The sequence below is a fragment of the Anabrus simplex genome, chromosome 2 (genome assembly GCF_040414725.1).
Source record: "Anabrus simplex isolate iqAnaSimp1 chromosome 2, ASM4041472v1, whole genome shotgun sequence".
NCBI classification, from domain to species: domain Eukaryota; kingdom Metazoa; phylum Arthropoda; class Insecta; order Orthoptera; family Tettigoniidae; genus Anabrus; species Anabrus simplex.
The window spans coordinates 339,234,905-339,256,997 of NC_090266.1; the positions used below are offsets into that span (position 1 = coordinate 339,234,905).

Sequence of the window (22,093 nt, forward strand, 5' to 3'; positions counted from 1 at the left end):
CATGTGTGTGCAGCCACTTGATAGAGATACAGATATTAATTACTGCGGTACAAGGTAAGCTGATGCTGAAACCTCCTGCATGATGATGATGATAATAATAATAATAATAATAATAATATGTAATAATGTTTTTATAAAAATACATTTGTAAATAAATGGTGTGTGGCTTTTAGTGCCGGAAGTGTCCAAGGACAAATTCGGCTCGCCAGATGCAGGTCTTTCGATTTGACGCCCGTAGGCGGCCTGAGAGTAGCGACGAGGATAAAATGATGATGAAGACGACACATACACCCAGCCCCCGTGCCAGCGAAATTAACCAATTAAGGTTAAAATTCCCGACCCTGCCGGGAATCGAACCCAGGATCCCTGTGACCAAAGGCCAGCACGCTAACCATTTAGCCATGGAGCCGGACATATATTTGTAATAATTAATTTATTGAATTTGTGCTGGACAGAGCGGATATGGGACAGGTTTTCGCCTGGATCCTCAACTTCACCTGTCAGTTTCATGTTAATTCGAGTACAGTACATAATCACTGGTCATCCTCCTCAGTTGTATCCCCCGACCCAGATTCTGAAGCTGCAGGACACTGCCCTTGAGGCGGTAGAGGTGGGATCCCTCGCTGAGTCCGAGGGAAAACCGACCCTGGAGCGTAAACAGAAGAAGAAGAAGAAGAAGAAGAAGAATTCTCTCACTTGTGCGTCAGTCGCCCGTGAGTAGCGTGACAGACGTCTTCGGCAGCTCATTTCACTCAGGAATCAGGCCATATATTTAGATAATTATAGTGATTAATGAATAATAAAATGTTATATACAATATCGATAATAGTAATAATAATTTAATGAATGTAATGCTTACTGTGTATGTCAAAAGAATTCGTTCGCAATGGTTTAAGCGTGAAATTGTAGTTGGTACATTAAAAAATGTGAACGCCTCTGTGACACAGGTGGCAGGACGTCGGCCTCTTACCGCTGGGTTACGTGGGTCAAATCCCGGTCACTCCATGTGAGATTTGTGCTGGACAAAGCGGTGGGGAGGCAGGTTTTTCTCTGGGTACTCTGGTTTTCCAGTCATCTTTCATTCCAGCAACACTCTCCAGAATCATTTCATTTCATCTGTGAGTCATTAATCATTGCCCTCAGAGGAGTGTGACAGGCTTCGGTAGCCGGCTCAATTCCTATCCTCGCTCGCAAGATGGGGTTTCATGCATTCCATCCCTGACTCGGTCAATGACTGGAAAACAGATAGTAGGTTTTCACATTTAAAATGTAATTCAGTAAATTAATTGTTTAAATATGTAAGCCGTTAAAAGACTGTATGGGATTCTAACACGCATACCTTAATTATTTTAAATGCATTCGAGGTACAATCCGTGAGCTGTGCTGTAGTATAGTGTTGGAGTACAACTTTGAATAGCGCGCCGGTTCATTTGGCAACCACGGTGAGTGTGAAGAGGCAATGACGTTATTTCCGTTTTAGTCTGTTCAAAAGGTGGTCCGGAGAATAGGGTTCATACTCTGTCATGCAGGACTCTGTTATCATGTGCTGGTTGTAGGTCTAGAAAGCCTAAACATGACAAACATTGTAACATTTCTCATTTACTTGGAGCATACTGAACCTGTGTCCCACTGAGCGAGTTGGCCGTGTGATTAGGGTTGCGCAGCTGTGAGCTTGCATTCGGGAGGTACTGGGTTCAAATCCCACTGTCGGCAGCCCTGAAGATAGTCATCCCTGGTTCACAATTTTCACACCAAGCAAATGCTAGAGCCGTACCCTTTTCCATCCTTCCATCACCGAAAACCGCTGATGTGTTAGTGCGACTTCAAACAAGTAGGAAGAAAAAAAACGTGTCGTCACAATCTACACTACACTAGTTTCATCCATTCCATTGCTGAACATGCCATAAATTTGAAAAGGAGGTATACAACTCAAGTATACTAGTATCTGAAATCATCAAACTCTGATGATATATTACTACTCTTCCTATATGTATTGATTTTTTTTGACCGAGCTCGATAACTGCAGTTGCTTAAGTGCGGCCAGTATCCAGTACTCGGGAGATAGTAGATTTGGACCCCACTGTCAGCAGCCCTGAAAATGGTTCTCCGTGGTTTACCATTTTCACACCAGGCAAATGCTGCGGCTGTACCTTTAAATAAGACCACGGCCGCTTCCTTCCCACTCCTAGCCCTTTCCTGTCCCATCATCGCCATAAGACCTAGCTGTGTCGGTGCGACATAAAGCAACTAGCAAAAAAAAAATTTTTTTTCTTCTTTGAATTGTGATAAGATATAAAACCTTATCTTTGCGTGGTTTGTGTCACTGTGATCAGTAATCTTTCTTTTCTTTTCTTTCTTTTTCATTTAGGTATGGGGCCAATGCCTTGGACCATCAACTCGGAAATCTACCCAATGTGGGCACGCAGTTTTTGTAGTAGTGTGGCTACTTCGACAAACTGGATATTCAATTTACTCGTTTCAATGACATTCCTTTCACTTACAGAATGGCTCACTAAGGAAGGTAAGTTCAATAGTTCTCATCATGTTCACCAATGTAAATTTTAATACATTTGATTGCTATGATGCAGTGGCAGATGTAGACTTTTATGACATTGGCCCCTCCTTCTTGTGAGTCAGTTTAGACATCTTATATGCTAATGGAATGTTATGATGTGTAAAAGGAACTTTTAACTTGTTTAAGTATTATTATTTTATTATTAATTTATTTATGTAATGTATTTCTTCGTCAAGGGGCTGCCTGGCCGAGGTGGTAAAGGCATGCTCGGTTCGCGTGGAAGGCCATGGGTTCGAATCCCTGTCAGGAAGTGGTAAAATTTAAGAAACGAGATTTCCACTTCCGGAGGTGCATATGGCCCTGAGGTTCACTCAGCCTACACCAAAAATGAGTACCAGGTTAATTCCTGGGGGCAAAGGCGGCCGGGCGAAGAGCTAACCACTCTACCCCATCATTTGCCGAGGTTAACAATGGTGGAAGCCTTTACCTTCCACTCCTCCAAGGGCCTTCATGGCCTGTATGGAGGTGGCTTTGCTTTGATGTATTTCTTCATGAATTCTTTAACAGTTTTAGATACATGATTTCATTTTTGACAAAGAGCACTGAGCAACCATAGAAACTATTCTTGTAAGTAGAGGTAGGAGCAAACGGTGCAGATAGTGGTAGGAAAATGAGAGATGGTGAATGGGGTCAATAGAGCAGGTGAAGATTTTCAGAAGAAAATTTGTTTTGTTAGGCTATTATCTCAGTGGAAGGAAGAGGGACAAGGAATGAAGACCATCGGGGGGGGGTGTTGTTGATCAGTCTCTCTGCACAGTGCTGTACACTCTCAGTCGTATAAATATTTGCAGCTGTATGTGGTGCCAAGCAGTTTGACTGTGTGTCAATACAGTTGGGATGCAATTTTTCAAATTTCTTCATATTGTCAGGTGATATTTATTGTCAATTTTATTTTGGACCCTGCCCATTCTCATGTTATTGTACTTTTTTTTTTTTACATAGATATTTAAGCTGTTAGCAAGTAACTGAAGTATTGTGAAAAGACTCTTGGACCAGGTCATCATCTTTACTGTTAACACATTCATAAAGCATAGTGTCATCAGTATATTGAGCCATTTATGAGGAGGCACAGCCAGAAAGATAGTGCATTTAAGGAGAAGGTGTTTGAGGGAGGTGGTGGGGGTTGTCTGATCACACTACCTTGAGTTATACTGCACGTTACCTTTAAGGCCTGCCATTGAACCTATCTATAAACCAAATATGGTGCTCATTCCTCCAGGAATGACCTCATCTGTGTCTATAAGCTGCCTTTGGTATTAAACTGCTGTAGTTTTAACAAAAGCCACTCATGAGGTGCCTGGTAGAAAACCCTTGTTCAGTCCAGTGTGAGAGACTGTCTATTTGAACAACGTTGGTTTGATTCTAGAAGAACCGCAACTCCTCAGTGACTTTACTTTGTAATTTTGTGCAGGAATACACTGGGTGGAAACCATGTTGACTGTTACGAGATCATTGTTTTTGCATAACAATTCCAGTAAACAATTTACTACTAGTTGCTCTAGGCATTTGCAGACAATAGAAGTTTATGTTATGTTATGTTATGATATGATGGAAGCTATGTTTTTCAGTTTTGACTTGGTTAAAATAACCTTTACATTTTTTAGTCTGTCGTACACAAGATACAGATTTATAAAATGCAAGTACATATCTGGTAAAACAACAGTTTATTAGAAATAGAGTAACATCTTTCATTCTCTAGTTTTCTATAATTTGCATCTTGTGTTTGCCGAAGCAAAACACTTAATGGTCATTTTTATAGAAGTTACGGACACACCAATATCACCTCTATCACCCAACTTCTAGAACGGAGAAGTAACTTATTGCAGGAAATTGTTAGATTGTTTTCTTTATGTAACATAATTGTATTGGGGTGCGGCTTTAGTTTTAGTTCTGTTAGCCCTGAATTTCAAATTGTGTTACCACCTTTTCTGAGAGTTATGGTGAATAATAATAAAAGAACTTGTCCTGACTGACTGACTGACTGACTGATTCATCATCGCCGAGCCAAAACTACTGGACACAAAGAAATGAAATTTTGGGGGTACATTCATATTAACATGTAGGTGCTCGCCAAGGGAGGATTTCTGGATATTCCGTTGCTAAGGGGGTGAAAAGGGGGAGTGAATTTTTAAAATGAGGATATCTATATCTCAAACTTTACAGCCGTAAAAAATAGTATTTGAAAAAAAAGAAATGCATACATTTTTTCTTTTTTTGAAAATTCCATTAAAAGGGGTCAAAGAAGGGGGAAAGGGGGTTGGACACCTTTTATGAGGAGACTTGTATCTCAAAAACTGAAGATGTTACAGACATGAAAATTTAAATTTTGAATCTTCTTTGAAAACTAAGAAACGTGTATTTTCTGTGTTTTTGGATAATCGGATGAATAGGGGGTGAACGTGATTGACAAACGGGGTGAATTTAAAAAGACTATATCTGCAAATTCTCAGACACGTAACGTATTACAGACTTGAAAACTGATATTTGGAATTTCCTGTAAAAGTAAAGAAACATAAATATTTTTTTTGGAAAATCCACTTAAGAGAACTGAAAAAGGGGGTGAATTTTTAAAATTAGCGTATCTACAGTATATCTCAAAAACATAACATGTTGCACACATGAAAATTGGTATTTGGAATCTCCTTTAAAAATAAAGAAACCCGAACTTTTTGTGTGTGTGTGTGTGTGTGTGTGGGGGGGGGGGGACCAACTTAACGGGTGGGGGTGGAGTGAAAAAGCAGTTGAATTCTTTTCATGAGGTTACTTATATCTCAAAAACTGAAGAAGTTGCAGACATGAAAATTTGTATTTGGAATCTTCTGTCAATGTAAACCTTTTGTCTTTGGATATTCACTTAGGGGGGTGAATTAATTGAAAAATTAGTTGAATACTTTGTATAAAGATACATATATCTCAAAAACTAAAGATGTTACAGACGTGAAAATTAGTATTTGGAATCTCCTTTAAAAATCAAGGCACACGCATTTTTTTTTGACCATTGACTTAAGGGGTGTTGGGTTGAAAATAAGTAAGTAAGGAGTTGAAATATGTCTGAGGATACTTGATCTTAAAAACTGAAGCCTTTACAGATGTGAAAGTTGGTATTTTGAGTTTCCTTTAAAAATAAAGAAACGCATATTTTTTGTTTTCGTAAAGTCCACCGGGAGAGGTGAGGAAGAAAGTAAAGAAGAAGTTGAATTATGTTTATGAGTATAAGTTTATCTCAAAAACTGAACATGTTACAGACATACAGACATGAAAATTGGTTTTGGAATCTCTTTGAAAGTAATGAAAAATGTATTTTTTGTTTTTGGAAAATCCAGTTAAGGCGCTGGAACTGACTATATAAAAGTAGGTGGTGGCTCTTGTTATAGCGTACAATGTGTTCCAATCTAGTTTCCGAGGTCTACAAGTGAAGATAGTGCCTTGAAGTTAAATGTTCCAGTTAAGGCGCTGGAAAAATTGGAAAAGCGGGTGAATTTTTAAAAGGAGTACCGGTATATGTACATTATATGTCAAAAAATTAACATGTTAGAGACAACAAACTTGGTATTTGGAAAGTCCTTTAAAAATACAGGAACATGTACCTTTTTGTTTTCAGAGAAGGCACTTAACAGGGGGGTGAAAAGAAGTGAAATAGTTGAATTATTTTTTATGAGGATACTTATATCTTAAAAACTTAAGATGTTTCAGATGTGAAAGTTGGTATGTGAAATCTCCTTTAAAAATAAAGAAACATGAATTTTTGTTTTCGGAAAATACACTTAGATGGGGAAGGATTGATCAAGGGGTTGAATTTGTTTTATGGGGATACTTATGTATATCTCAAAAACTGAAGATGTTACAGATGTGGGAATAGGTATTTGAAATCTCCTTTAAAAATAAAGAAACATGTATTTATTTTTTCGACTTGAGAGAAGACTTTTTCTCACATGTACAGTTCTATGTCGCATGGTCGTCTTAGCCCCGAAAGGTAATACCACAATCATGGTTTACAAAGAATTTCTGAGGTAAATGAAACTAAATTTTTGGGTGGGTTTTTTATACTTCAGGAATTTTCGGATAATGTCTTAGTACAATGTCAAGGAACGATTACTTTGATCAAATTACGAAATCCACGCGAGTGAAGCTTGCTAGCAATAATAATAATAATAATAATAATAATAATAATAATAATAATAATAATAATAATAATAATAATAATAACAAAAACAACTTCCTTGGCTGAGTGTCAGCATGGTGGCCTTCAGGTTGGAGGGCCCCTGGTTCAGTTCCTGGCTGGGTTGTGGATTTTTAATATGAATGGTTAATTCCCTTGGCTTGGAGACTGGGTGTCTGTGCTGTCTCAACCATCCCTGCAACACGTACATCACACATGGCACTATCCTCCACCACAGTAACACATACACTGACTGACAGAGCAAATGCAACACCAAGAAGGAGTGGTCAGAACTTTATGCCAATTGCAGGGTAGACTGACGTCACTGAGGTATGCTCATGATGTGAAATGCGCCGCTGTGCTGTGCACGTAGCAAACGATAAATGGGACACGGCGTTGGCGAATGGCCCACTTCGTACCGTGATTTCTCAGCCGACAGTCATTGTAGAACGTGTTGTCGTGTGCCACAGGACACGTGTATAGCTAAGAATGCCAGGCCGCCGTCAACGGAGGCATTTCCAGCAGACAGACGACTTTATGAGGGGTATGGTGATCGGGCTGAGAAGGGCAGGTTGGTCGCTTCGTCAAATCGCAGCCGATACCCATAGGGATGTGTCCACGGTGCAGCGCCTGTGGCGAAGATGGTTGGCGCAGGGACATGTGGCACGTGCGAGGGGTCCAGGCGCAGCCCGAGTGACGTCAGCACGCGAGGATCGGCGCATCCGCCGCCAAGCGGTGGCAGCCCCGCACGCCACGTCAACCGCCATTCTTCAGCATGTGCAAGACACCCTGGCTGTTCCAATATCGACCAGAACAATTTCCCGTCGATTGGTTGAAGGAGGCCTGCACTCCCGGTGTCCGCTCAGAAGACTACCATTGACTCCACAGCATAGACGTGCACGCCTGGCATGGTGCCGGGCTAGAGCGACTTGGATGAGGGAATGGCGGAACGTCGTGTTCTCCGATGAGTCACACTTCTGTTCTGTCAGTGATAGTCACCGCAGACGAGTGTGGCATCGGCGTGGAGAAAGGTCAAATCCGGCAGTAACTGTGGAGCGCCCTACCGCTAGACAACGTGGCATCATGGTTTGGGGCGCTATTGCGCATGATTCCACGTCACCTCTAGTGCGTATTCAAGGCACGTTAAATGCCCACCGCTACGTGCAGCATGTGCTGCGGCCGGTGGCACTCCCGTACCTTCAGGGGCTGCCCAATGCTCTGTTTCAGCAGGATAATGCCCGCCCACACACTGCTCGCATCTCCCAACAGGCTCTACGAGGTGTACAGATGCTTCCGTGGCCAGCGTACTCTCCGGATCTCTCACCAATCAAACACGTGTGGGATCTCATTGGACGCCGTTTGCAAACTCTGCCCCAGCCTCGTACGGACGACCAACTGTGGCAAATGGTTGACAGAGAATGGAGAACCATCCCTCAGGACACCATCCGCACTCTTATCGACTCTGTACCTCGACGTGTTTCTGCGTGCATCGCCGCTCGCGGTGGTCCTACATCCTACTGGGTCGATGCCGTGCGCATTGTGTAACCTGCATATCGGTTTGAAATAAACATCAATTATTCATCCGTGCCGTCTCTGTTTTTTCCCCAACTTTCATCCCTTTCGAACCACTCCTCCTTGGTGTTGCATTGTCACTGTCAGTCAGTGTACATGGCAGATGCCTCCCACCCTCATTGGAGGGTCTACACAAGCATTCGTTGGGAAGTAATGTGCCAGAATATCTCAAAAATGTCAAACGCCCAAGGAAAATTAAATATTGAACCATTTTATAACTATTTTGAAGGGCTGGAATATTAAACACATTGATCTCATGATGTACAGATATTTCATAAACTCCAACAACAGCAATTTCTGGATGCAGCATAAAATCTGAGGTTTCTGTGTCATTGCATTGCTATATCTTTTCTGGCACATTCAGTGGCCTCGTAATGCAGTTTTGTTTCTGAGGCTTAGCTGCGAGGACTGCATAAAGTCTCACACGTGCTTATTGGAGCATTTCTATGTACAGTGGAAGTAGTGTTACCTATGCTCAGTGGAAATAGTATTATGTTGATACGAATCCCCACTGGGGTGTATGTGCAATGCAGATAGCTTGAATGAGATTTTTATAGGTCACACCTTTAACTTCAAGGCACTATCTTCACTTGTAGACCTCGGAAACTAGATTGGAACACATTGTACGCTATAACAAGAGCCACCACCTACTTTTATATAGTCAGTGAGCTTCTTAATTAGGAAGATACTGTCTTTCTCAATCACAAAGTCTTGTTTTAGCATTTCCTGTGCCAGGCTGCACTCTTCATGAGGAGACATGGCAGACTATTAGGCAGTCTGAACTTCGTCAGAGAGGATATTAGATGGTTGTCATTCTAGTCCGAGGACTGATCTATTGTCAGCATTAAATTAAGATTTTAAGAGCCGAAGGGTCTGTGTTTTTTTTTTTTCCCCCTCCATGATCTACACTGATAATGGCCATTCTCCAGAAAACAGGCTCCTCTTATGTACAGCAAACATTAGGCTACTACCTGAGTATGCATATCCTATTTGGGGTGCTGCCACTTAAAGCCACCTGTGCAAGCTATTGTGAACAGAACTGGGCCCAGCGGCTGGTGACAGGATCTGATAGGCTTACATGCATTGCCCATTTCCATGACCTATGTTGAATAGACACTCTTAGGGTGAGAATTATCAATCTCACTCAGACTGTCTTCGATAGGGCCCCACTGTATGGTAAAACTCTACCCCTGGCCATCTCGCTTGGTTCCTTTGAGACCCAAGGTTTAAGTTCAAAAGGCTGCAGGTTCTTGTAGAGTAACTCGCATAGTGCCTAGCACCTAGTACTAGGCCATATTCAGGGTCTCTGTAAAATTCTGTGCTTAAATTTCACCTGCAAAATGGGTAAAATTTGAACTTGTTACATACTTAGCACTCGTTATCATTATCAGTCAATGGGCTAAAATGTTCTTTACCGGGCGAGTTGGCTGTGCGGTTAGGGGCGCGCAGTTGTGAGCTTGCATCCCAGAGATAGTGGATTTGAATCCAACTGTCGGCAGTCTTGAAGATGGTTTTCCATGGTGTCCCATTTTCACACCAGGCAAATGCTGGGACTGTACCTTAAGGTCACGGTCGCTTCCTTCCAAATCCTAGGCCTTTACTCTCCCATTGTTGCCATAAGACCTATCTGTGTCGGTGCGATGTAAAGCGTCATTATATTGAATAGGTGGACCTTGAAAGAATTTTAATTTACTGTAAAGCCACTAGCAAAAAAAAAAAGTTCTTAGCAATGAAAAGGTTGGTTGGTTGGTTGGTTGGTTGGTTGGTTGGTTGGTTGCCTTTAGTGTTCATGCACTGTCCTTCTGACTACCTCAGTGATAGTGCCGCACCCTTCTGGTTCCTGAGCTCTGTTTACAGTGCAATAGTAATAAATCTGACAGTTACCACATCTGCACAAACATGAGTAACAAAACTATGACCAGTTGCATGAAAGAGTGGAAGAAATATGAATATTTATGTGTACCTCATTGCTTGCTTGTTTTCATGCAGTTTTGTTTGTTTATAATAATATTTGACAATATGATTTATGATTCTCTTCCAGGTGCCTTCTATCTGTATGCAGTTCTGGCCTTACTTGGTTTGATTATTCTGTTCCTGATCCTGCCTGAAACGAAAGGCAAAACATTGGAAGAGATGGAGTGTCTATTTGCAGACCGTTTGTTCAATAGAGTACCGTCATCGAGCTCCAAGAGTGTTCAGTATGTACATATTCGAGGTTTGAACAGAGACTGTCGTGAAGATGGTGAATTTAGTGGGGACAGTGATAGCTAATGCAAATGGTAGCTTCTTAGCTCTTCCATTCTCAGTCTGGCTGTTAAAGTTGCAAAGCACAATAAGGGGCCAATATGAGTTGCATATTTTGCAGAACTATATGTTCAAAATATTCAGATAAATTGTGCTTCAGCAATCTTGTCTATATAAATGCAAATATTATAGGTAGAGCAATTGTTGTTAAACTGCCTGGGTGGAGTTTGGTGGAAGGCTGTCAATCTTTCTCTGCGTAATACTACTGGATGTTTGATATTCCTAGGGAAGGAAATTTGAATTACCATGCTCCCTTTGTACGAATCTGTATCTTCTATTATCCTCTCACACCAAGCAATGATATTCGATACAGAAGTAACATTCAATGTTATATGGATTACAGTACTTACAAAAGGCACTTAGTAGTATCGTATCTGTGATATTTAGAGAGTAAACAGATTTTTTTAGAACATTTTAAATTATGAATACTCGAAAGAAAGCACAATATCTTTCTTTTTTTAGAATTGAAAGTTTTTAGAGCTTTAGTTTTTGTATGAATGTATGCAGTGTACTTTTAATACATTGACTTAGTAGTGGGACACATATTTGGGTAACAAGCAATGATTATTTTTTCTTATTAGCTGTGAAGGATTTCTAGCATGCTCCCTGCTGTTCCAGTGAATGTATCTCACTAAAAATGCACTTTCAGTCCAAACACAATAATGATATTAACAGAACAGAGAATTCCCAAACGTATAATATACTTTAAAAAATGGAATTTGTCAAGCAGAATGGATACTAAACAGATATAGCTATTATATTTAGGTTTAAAATATGAATATTTTAAAGTAAAGTAAGCTCGTGTCCTCATCCCGAGGTGGTGCAGCTCTTTTCAGGTACACCCCCAGTGCAGGTGAGCTGCATGTGCCATTTCAACGACATACCAGCCCTCATGCTATTCTTACATTTCTGACGGTACTGGGAATTCAACCCGGGCCTCCGAGGATGGCAGGTATTAACACTAACCATTACGCTATGGAGGCGGAAAGGAATACATGATACTCCAATGTAGACCCGTGTAGAGCCCCGTGCTATGTTACTTTATGGTATATTACATTATTTGTCATTAATTAGCATCAGCAACAGGTTTGTTTTCTTCAGATCTCTAATAACGAGAAGATACCTTAGCATGTGTTTGTAGGACACCACCTGTTTGTATCTAGTTCTGTTAGCTTCTTCTGTGTACGTTTTGCCCACGGATGGACGCACAGGTTGATTTTACTCAAGTAGCATTTGTTGATGGTATTGGATTAAAAAAATTTTTTTTGCAATGCTGTGGCTGCTTTGTGGTGAGGCAAGTAAAATATCTGGGTTCAGTCTTTACAGCCTGAGAGCAGGGGTTTAGTTGAGCTTGTGGTCATAGGTATTCAGTAATGAAAGTTCAAAAATTCAGTTAAAGTTTAGGTACATATTAGGATGTGGTGGCAACACTCTGGTTCTCAAAATAATTCTACAGATTAAATATAAATCTCATAAGGAGAACCGTAAGTGTGTTTGAAGCAATACAAGAAAATCCAGGTCATTACACTTAAATGGCTAAAAACTCTATAAACAAGCCATCGCACAGAGGACTAAATTCTGACTATTTATCGAAAGAGATCCATGATAATCTTACTAATCACTTATGTATATGCTGTATCCATCAAAATAGTCAAGAGGTCTTAGATGCGTTATATGGAGGGTATTTGTGTGTTCAGCTTAACATTAAAGATTCAAGTAAAATAATTAGAGCTTACAGATAGTGTAAGGAAGACAAAAATGAAGAGAGGAAAGCAGACGACCTCTTACCTCTTTTGTTGGCAGTTAACACTATTACATTATCCATAGCAGAGTGTGAACAAGACTTCAGCTCTATGAATGAAATTAAGATTCCTGTTAGAAGTGCTCTTTCAGTGAAACACAAAGTAGACTTTGTTTATTAATCTAGTGGGATCCACACTATGTGAAGACTTGGCAGTCTTCTGGAAGATAATCAGCACAAGACTCAAACTCGCTGAAAAGAAAAATGGCTAAAGATGATCCCATAAATTTCATGTGGAAAATGCTGATCCATTAGGAGAATACCAGTTGTTCATATTTTATAACTGAAGCCTGCCTGAGAGTAATCACTGGCATCCATGACTTCATAAATTTTTGCACTAGGGTGCATGCGGATGTGCGATGCACGGCGCAAGGTGCAGGAGATGACTTCACTAGGTTGACCAGAGTGCAAACCCCCACTCCACTTCCCCTACACCTGTCTCACCCATTCGTCCTATCTTTGCTTTCTCCACCTTCCCCGCTGATTCTCCCCTCACTGGGAAATGTTTGTGCGGTGACACTGTTGTATGGGACAATGTTACTGGTATTAAAACACTCTTCTTTCAATTTGGTTTGAGTAGACAATTTATCTTCTCTAGCTCTTCTTTTCCTTTATCTTTGCAATGATACCAGTTATGCCTGGAACGAGGGACCGGCTGACAGCAATTCTGAGAGCCTTCTTTAAATTACAATCAGAAATAGGCCTACTCCCACGCAATCTAGTTTTCGTACAAGTCAAAACAGGAAAAAATACCTTTCACATATGTATGTGGAACCAAACATAGAAATAATCTTAGCTGCTTCTCGATGCAGTTTAGGAAAAATCTTCCTTCGACAAATTCTCGTAGAATTTGAGCAAGCCTTTGTATTGGAAAATAGATCTTTTTGATTAACTTATCACATAATTATTGTCCCATGGATTAAGCTTTTGGCTTTATCATCACGACTGGAAAAAAAATACGGTAGTTCCCAGTTTGAGTGAAACAGACTTTCTGAAGTCTTTGCTTCCTTCGAAACAGGTTGCTCCATGATCATGTTGTTGTCTTGTGCTTATGTATTTTATTGATAAATTAGCCATCTGCCACCGAATGCTTCGTCGCTCTCGGCACACTACACCATCAGAATCGAGCAGAGTTGGACCGATGCATAGTGCACGGAGTCTCTGCGCCTCGATTTGCACGCGTGAGATTTTGGGCATTTGAGAGGCCCTGCACTAGGTTGAAAATAAGTGTTCGATAAATTTGTTTCAGGTTTTTCTCTAGACCTAACCTTTAGAATAAATATTACTGTTGGAACATAGTGATAATTGCCTCGGGTATCTCATGCAGGACTTAAGCAATACTGTATTGGTTTGAAGCCCTGACTGCAGGTTAATATTGCTATGATTGTAGGATAATTCTGTGTGCGTTTGGAGTTGGATTGAATGCTCAATAAATTAGTCACTTGAGCCATCATTTTCAGTTTTCATGAACTAATTATTCATCCTCAGGATGTTCCTGAGTCAGAAACATGTTCTGTTTGGTACACCAGAATGATTACAAGTTATGATAAACAGTTTTAAAATGTACAGGAATTATTACAGGTATTTTTTGTTGTCAAGCAAGCCGATTAATTTAGAAGGCCATAGCCAGGGGAAGCCATGTTCTTATTGATAATACTATTATTGATGATGATCACTAGACTGAAATCCCTCCTAGAATATTTAAGTTTTGCTACACTATAATTATATATCGCTAGCCCCACTGTGTAGGGGTAGTGTGCCTGCCTCTTACCTGGAGGACCCAGGTTCGATTCCTGGCCAGGTCAGGGATTTTTACCTAGATCTGAGGGCTGGTTCCGAGGTCCACTCAGCCTACTTGATTACAATTGAGGTGAGATGGCGGCCCCAGTCTAGAAAGCAAAGAATAACGGCCGAGAGGATTCGTTGTGCTGACCACACAACGCCTCATAATCTGCAGGCTTTCAGGCTGAGCAGCGATGGCTCGGGGTTGTTGCGCCATCGGGTTTCGTTTAGTTTTAGAATTTTACATTGGTAGTTTTTAATCATTCTCAAATCTTGTAACAGCCCTATGGGACATCTAGTCAATCTTTAGTATTATTTAGACTTTTAGCCTGTAGCTTTTTTTCAACCAGTATGTAGTAGTATTTTCTTAATCCATTTTTTTTTTTTATAGTTGTGAGCCTAAATATGTCTGATTTTTCTATTTTCAATCAAAATATTACTAAATTTATAATTTACAGATATCCACGGCAGTTTTTTTTCTGCCACAAACTGAACGTATCTAGAACAGCATTGTGCAACATTCTGGACAACTTGCCATGGATAATGTCCTCAGGTTCTTGTCTGTAGTATTGATTACTTGATTGTGAGGAGCAAAGTTCCCTTGAGCACATCTCTGAAGATGACTGCAAGATATTCTCCTTGATATAGATAAGTTTCCATGTCATAGTTTAGGCTTTAGTCTTTGGCATATTTTGAAATGCCCACAGTTGACCATCCTGAATTATTCTTCCCCGTTGCCTTGCTGTTTTGGAGCTGCTCTTGGTTTGTGCTTTTAATTTCCTATTACGCTAGTGAATAGTGTTCCATATTAGTATGTACTTCAGACAACAGGACTTAAGGATGACAGAAAGGAAATGGGGATTTTGTAATAATCTGTATTTACTTTTTCGCTCTGGCTTAGTGCGAGTAGAAGCGCGAGTTTGAGGATGAGAGCCTGGGTCTGATGTCCCAGTCTTCCATATAGGATAATAGTCTCTCTTTGTTTTCTCGCTCACATTTTTCATGTTGTTAAGATATGACAGGTTGACTAAGTTTTATAAACAGTATAAACATAATTGCGTATTTGTTGGTTATTTTCATTCATGCAAAGTTTCTCATCCTCGTAGATCTGCGCCATTGGGCATGGCACCGGCAGAATTAAATCCTTCTCGTCTTCGTCTCTAAATCTCGACCCAATATGAGAGGAAGACCTTCTTCCTCGCTATACAATTTCTCCAATATATTGGAATACGGTACTGGAACACTTTGAAGCTACCTATAGAAGCGCTAACATGTTGGCAGTGAAAAACAACTAGGCAGCAAAGTGACAAGTGCAAAAAATCACTTGAACCTTTACACTTGAACGGATTGCCCTTGACATCTGGTGATGTTGCTAGATATCACAAAGTTAGAATATATCCAGCAGTCTACCATAGTGAAGCACAGAAAAGCTGAACAACGCACAAATCAAATGCTACAGAAATCCACCAGCCATGCCACAATGCTCCTGTGTGACTGCTGGAGCAATCCACCACCTACCCTGCAAGGCTCTTTCCAGACTGCTGGAGCAATTCACTGGAGTGAAAAGGTTAAGCAAGATAATACACAGAGAACATATTGAGCTTACCATTATCCTTCACTGACAAAACTCGTAGGGAAGTTTGAGTAAAGGTAGCGGGATTGCATTTCACCAGAATTGTGCCATGCCCTATGAAAATGAAAACCTACAACCTGTTTTCCAGTCTTAGACCGGGTCAGGAATGCAATGAATGAAACATATATAGGCTAGTATTACAATGGGGTCGCCACTGCCGAGGTGATTATTAATGACTGATAGATGCGATGAAATGATATTGGAGAATGTTGCTGGAATGAAGGATGACAGGGAAAACAGGAGTACCCGAAGAAAAACCTGTCCCGCCTCCGCTTTGTCCAGCACAAATCTCACATGGAGTGACCGGGATTTGAACCACGGTATCCAGCGGTGAGAGGCTGACACGCTGCCGTCTGAGCCACGGAGGCTCCTGCCATGCCCTATAACAAACTATTTTTGCCTCTTAAAATTCCAATGATAGATTTTAAGCATAAAAGAATGACCTTTCCAAAAATTGAAGTTTATTCCACCACACTGAGTAATGAAGCTACTGAACAAGGTGTGTAGGTGTTGCCAACATGTTTTTTAAAATTTTCTTGGAATAAATTGTTGATTTTGATAATTAGGGTTGAACCACATGACTCAAGGTTACTCAAATTATAAGTATCTGTTATATTGATATATAGTTATTTTATAGGTTATTAATAATAATTTGTAATTGACCAGTATTAAAAATGGGACAGTGTTGACATTTTTACTAAAATAAGTCTGAGGGAAATATGAAACTGAAACGTGTTCTGTGAACACTATTTGTTTCTTGAAGTCTCTGTTTATCTTTTTTTGCCAGTTGCGAGTACACCTTTCTCTGACATTGTACTTTCTTCCTGCTGCGTGGTTTCCAATGTTCTCTGCATCATCAATAACCCTAAGCTTTGCTTTAGTCTTGAACGAGCTATTCTGAAAATTTGGTAGCCATACTTAATACGTGGTTCACACTTCACTTCTACCGTGCTACTGACGTCGCAAAGATGAAGGCCGGACAACGGTATAGTATAACAGGATCCATTATTTGAGGCAATGTGGTGCCGGTGCTGACTGTATTTTAAATAATGGGTGCACCCAAGTTTATGTATTCACGATATTCCTGTTTCCAAATGTTCGGTGTAATATAGAGCTGCACACAGCCTTGTTCCCTAGCACATCAAAACTGGTTCTGGCAGAAGTGTAACATTTGGTCTGCTGCTTATTTTCTATAGGATACCTTAAAAAATACTTGTTTTACAGAAAATATTGGCTTATCTACAAGCGAGAAATTTGCACAAATTGTTTCTGCAACCCCATGTAACTCATGGGCAAGACAAGTCCAGTGTGTTATATTTGGAAATATAACTTCAAGAGCATTGCTATAGATCATGTAGCTTGCAGCGTTAGTCACAGAGAGTAATTCATGTTCGTACTGAATTCCATCTGGCCATAGTTTCACGCAGTCAACAAAAAATTTGGGAACAGTAGAGCTATTTATAACTTCAAGTTCTATCGCAGGGAGAAATGGGGTGGTTTGTTCATTTTTATGGAGAGATCAAACTATAAAATTCACAATAAACCATCCTTCCCTGCCTTGTGTTTCGTCAATTGACACCCACATAAAATGATTTCCAATCTGTTCTCTAATATTTTAAATTGTAAGATCGTAACACCGCTTGATATAATTTTTATGAACAGTAGATTGGTCTGACACTTTACACTTGGTACACTGCTCAACGAAATTTTGGAGGGTGGAGTTGGTGAGATTCCACAATGGAATGTATGCCGCTAAAGGTGCTTCGCACAAATCTAAGGATAACTGTGAGAATTTATTATTTCAAAATTCACCAAACAATTTTTGTACAGGGGCACTTTGAGGATTAACATTTAATATTATCTTTGTGTTTATTAGTTTTCAAATGTTGAAGCACTGGAAAACTCTTGTCACAACAATTTTCTCACACCTTCAACAATACAAAATTATACAATCTGTAGTTTACAAAACTGCTTCAAACTCTGGTTGATACCCCTGTAACCTACCTTTGTCACTCACTTTTGCTTTTGGCATGATTCACAAACATGAGGACTTTACGATATACAAGCACCACACCAGTGAATTGAATGACCTGAAGTTTTAACTGGAGAACAATTGTAAACCTGCAAGGACATTTTTGGAATTGAATTTTCTAAAACAGTTAATGGTTGAATATGTTGAAATGCTTTCCTTTTAGTAAATTAGTAGGTTACAGTTTTATAAATCTTCAAGAGATACTAAACAATAAAAATAAAACTTAACTAAATGTAATATTATGTATACACACCACACGTTACCTCAGTTCCGAGAACTCCTTAACCCATTCTGGTCTGGGCCTGAATATCCCTAACAAACGTTCTGGACTGGGCATTTCTAATCATTTGAAAAAGATTATATCTCTGTACATGTAGGAGTTATTTGCATTATTCTTTTTTCTTTGTGCTTGTTTGAGCATCTAGTTTTTAAAAATGTTTGTTTCACGTCGGCTATCGCTAGCGTTTTTGCTATTTTGCTTTACGTCGCACTGACACAGATATGTGTTATGGCGACGATAGGATAGGAAAGGCCTAGGAATTGGAAGTGGCCGTGACCTTAATTAAGGTATAGCCCGGGCATTTGCCTGGTGTGAAAATGGGAAACCGCGGAAAATCATCTTCAGGGCTGCCGACAGTGGGGCTCGAACCCACTATCTCCCGATTACTGGATACTGCCCGCACTTAAGCGACTGCAGCTATCGAGCTCGGTACTTGAGATTAAAAAAGTTGTTTAAATATTATACCATATTTTGTAAATGAAAAAAAAAAGTCTGACGGATTATTAAGTAAGTACAGTTTTCTGAAATAGGGTTATATTTTCCCTACATTGAACATGTAAAATGTGCATTGCAATTGCAAAACAACAATAATGAAAATGATATAAAATAACTGTTCAATAATAATAATAATAATAATAATAATAATAATAATAATAATAATAATAATAATAATAATAATAATAATAATAATAACAGTAACAAGAACAATGAAAATGGGAGCTCTTATGAAATTTTATTTATGTATTTTTATGTGACGATACTGGCTCGGAAGGTGATGTTAAGCGAAGATGATATTGAAGGCATGTAATTTTATGCACAAATGGAAATATTGACATCCATCAAGCGCTTGCTTGCTGCGAAAAACCATGTTTTAGAGCACATTGAGTGACAACACCTACTAATGCACACTCGTCAATAATATAGTAAATTATCTGACTTAGACAGATAATACTGCCATCTGTTGAAATAATCTCTTGACTAACACATGAAGAAACACAATGTAGTCGGCAGAATATGTGCATAGCTCGTTCTTGATTTTTAGTGAATTGTCTAACCTTACTACGGGCTATGCTCACAGAGTGGCGTGAATGTAATTTTGATCTCTGCGAGCTATGCTCGCAGTTAGACCGGAAAGAGTTAACAGCCACCTTCATACCGTGAAGGAACAACTACAGCCAGATAAGTTGGGGATTCACCAATGTGACATGAGCTAATGATTGCATTGCATATTAACTTCTATCAGTGTTGCCAAGTTTAAAGACGGACCTGATGGAACATATTATTCGGAAATATCATATATGTAAATCAAATGTGAAGATAAAATAAGCAAAATTAAATTGATAAAATATACATTTAAAACAAGCAAACGTGCAGCATAAGTTTGCGAAGTGCTGAAATATATACTTATTAAAATAAGACATGAGTCATATGCAATAAATACAACATAAAATTTTGTTTAAATGATTGGAAATGTATTAATTAACTTGCATACCAAATGCGCATACTTTGATAGCAGAGAAGAAATATGCATTTCCATAAAATTCCTGTCCTTAGCAATGACTGAAGTGGGAGTGGAATATTTGGTGTTCTGTTTTTAGAAAACTCTGTTTTACTTCACGGTTTCATGAAAACCTTCCTTCAACTTATCTACGTTCGGATGAAGTATGCAAATTGTTTCAAAGACTCTTCACAGAGCTGCGCTAAACCAGTAACATGTATCATTTGAGGGCAGTTCACTCGGTCCTTTTCTTACTTTGATCCTACATGGAACAGCATCATTAAATAGTAACAACACATTGTCATGTTTCACATCCTTCAGGCCAGAGAGTATGCATATTCTTACTGAAAACACATGCTGCACTTGTGTGATTAACTGCAGATATTTCTTCACATCATCATCATCATCATCATCATTATTGTACAGTTCCAGTTTGCCGGGTACATTGAGCCTCTTCTACTTTTTTCTGTCCATATACAACTTGTAATGGAAAAAATCATCCACTGTCTATCCTCTGGCAACTAGATCTAGACTGTAGTCTGTATGTGCCGATTCTGTCTAATAGGGATGTCTTTATTCCGGCTTCTTTCCTCACCTCCTTATTTCTTAACTTGTCCATCTTAGTCTTCTGGATGGTGGATCCAAGAAATTTCATCTCTGATGCATGCAGTTTTAATGAATCTCTTTTTGTGAGGGTACACGCGTCAATGCCATAGGTCAATATTGGTATGAAATAGCTGTTAAACATCATCAGTTTGGAATCATGTCGTCCCATAAGTGTTATTACTTGTTGGTAGAATTCTGGTCCCTTTTGCACTCTGTTGGTAATTTCCTTTCTGACCAAATTATCACTGGAGATATCACTTCCAAGGTAAGGAAAACTATCCACACACTAGCTGGTGGTCTCTTAGTTTTACAGCTGCTGGATGCCCTTCTCTGTTGACTGTCATCACTACTGTCTTGATCTCGCTGAAGTTGAGGTTATATTCCTGGAACTGGGATTTCCATACGTTGAGTCTGGTCTGTACTTCCTCTTCTGTTTCACCCCAAATCATGATATCAGCAGCAAAGGCCACTGCATTCAGTTCACCTAACTTTTCCTTGACGTTCTTCATTATATTGTCCATAACAGTGATGAACAGTAGTGGGGACAGTGCACTTCCTTCCCTACGTTTTCATTCTCACACAATTTTCTAATTTTATTTAGTGTTTCCTTGTAGCACTTAGGCAGATACTATTTTTTGTAACATTAACTCGTCTCGAGGATCTATTTCTGTGTATCTCTGAAGAAAATTTCTTGGTTCAGGATTAGTTATTCTTGAGAGTAGAATATCTGCAGAAGTATAGCCCTCACACACATGTTGAATATTATATAAATTATTATTATTATTATTATTATTATTATTCACCAAAAGGACAGAGCTAGATAGCTGCAGTCGCTGAAGTGCGGTCAGTGTCCATTATTCGAGAGACAGTGGGTTCGAGCCTCACTGTCGACAGCCCTGAAGATGGTTTCTCCATTGTTTCCCATTTTCACACCACGCAAATGCTGGGGCTGCACCTTAAGGCCATGGCCGCTACCTTCCTAATTCTCGCCCCTTCCTGTCCCACCATCGCCAGTCTGTATCGGTGCGATGTAAAGCAACTTGTGAACTAATCACCAAAAGGAGTTTGCCTGATTGGTTGATTTCTTGAAACAGCTGCTACATGCTTAAGTCCACTTGATTGAATGTTGCATAGCTTGAAAACGATTTGCAACTATACAGTTTTACATGTGCCTAGCAGAAAAGTATTTTGCCATTTGTTGTGAGTACATTTTGAATGAATTTACATACTGATATAAATGGACAGAGTTGCTGCACTTCACTTTTCTCATTCCTAAACCATGAATGGGTCAACACAACAGAGTGTAATGGCCTGCACTTGGCAACTGTATGACCAAGGCATGAAGATCGAAAAATGAAGCCAAGTGAATCAGTAGTATCATGCGATTCATTGCTTTAATGCAGGCAAGCAATCAGCACATGTGTGTGAAATTGTAACTGCTCAGTTGTGCTGACAAATAATCGGAAACATTGCCTCATTTCAGGGGAGTTCAGTGTGTGACCCCGATTCCATATGATCAAAATATGCATTCATCAATGAATGAAATTGTCACATCAATTTTTGTGCGTGTTACATTCTGATCTTTATATCATTAATCTGAAATAGGATTTTGTCAAATTTATTTAATGAAAACGGCATTTTAAAGTGATTTTATATAGATGTTCAAAAATATTTATTTACATAAGAATTTGTTGTATTTATAAAAAAATACTAACATGTATATTTAACTAAATATTTATTTACCTAAAAATATCCAAACCTTAATGATTATCGAAACCGACTTTCAACCTATTAGGTCGTGTTACGTACATTTAGTACGTGTTGAAGTGATGTTAAGTACAGAACATCTCT

General features: G+C 39.4%; 1 protein-coding gene across 1 annotated transcript in view; it reads left to right on the forward strand.

Moving 5' to 3' along the window:
- LOC136864123 (proton myo-inositol cotransporter) overlaps positions 1 to 22,093 on the forward strand; it is a 569,053-nt gene that overhangs the window by 469,243 nt on the left and 77,717 nt on the right. Inside the window, exons 10-11 of the mRNA XM_067140727.2 lie at positions 2,369 to 2,521; positions 10,348 to 10,504. Coding sequence (XP_066996828.2) covers positions 2,369 to 2,521; positions 10,348 to 10,504 — 310 coding nt within the window. The remainder of the gene's footprint in view (positions 1 to 2,368; positions 2,522 to 10,347; positions 10,505 to 22,093) is intronic.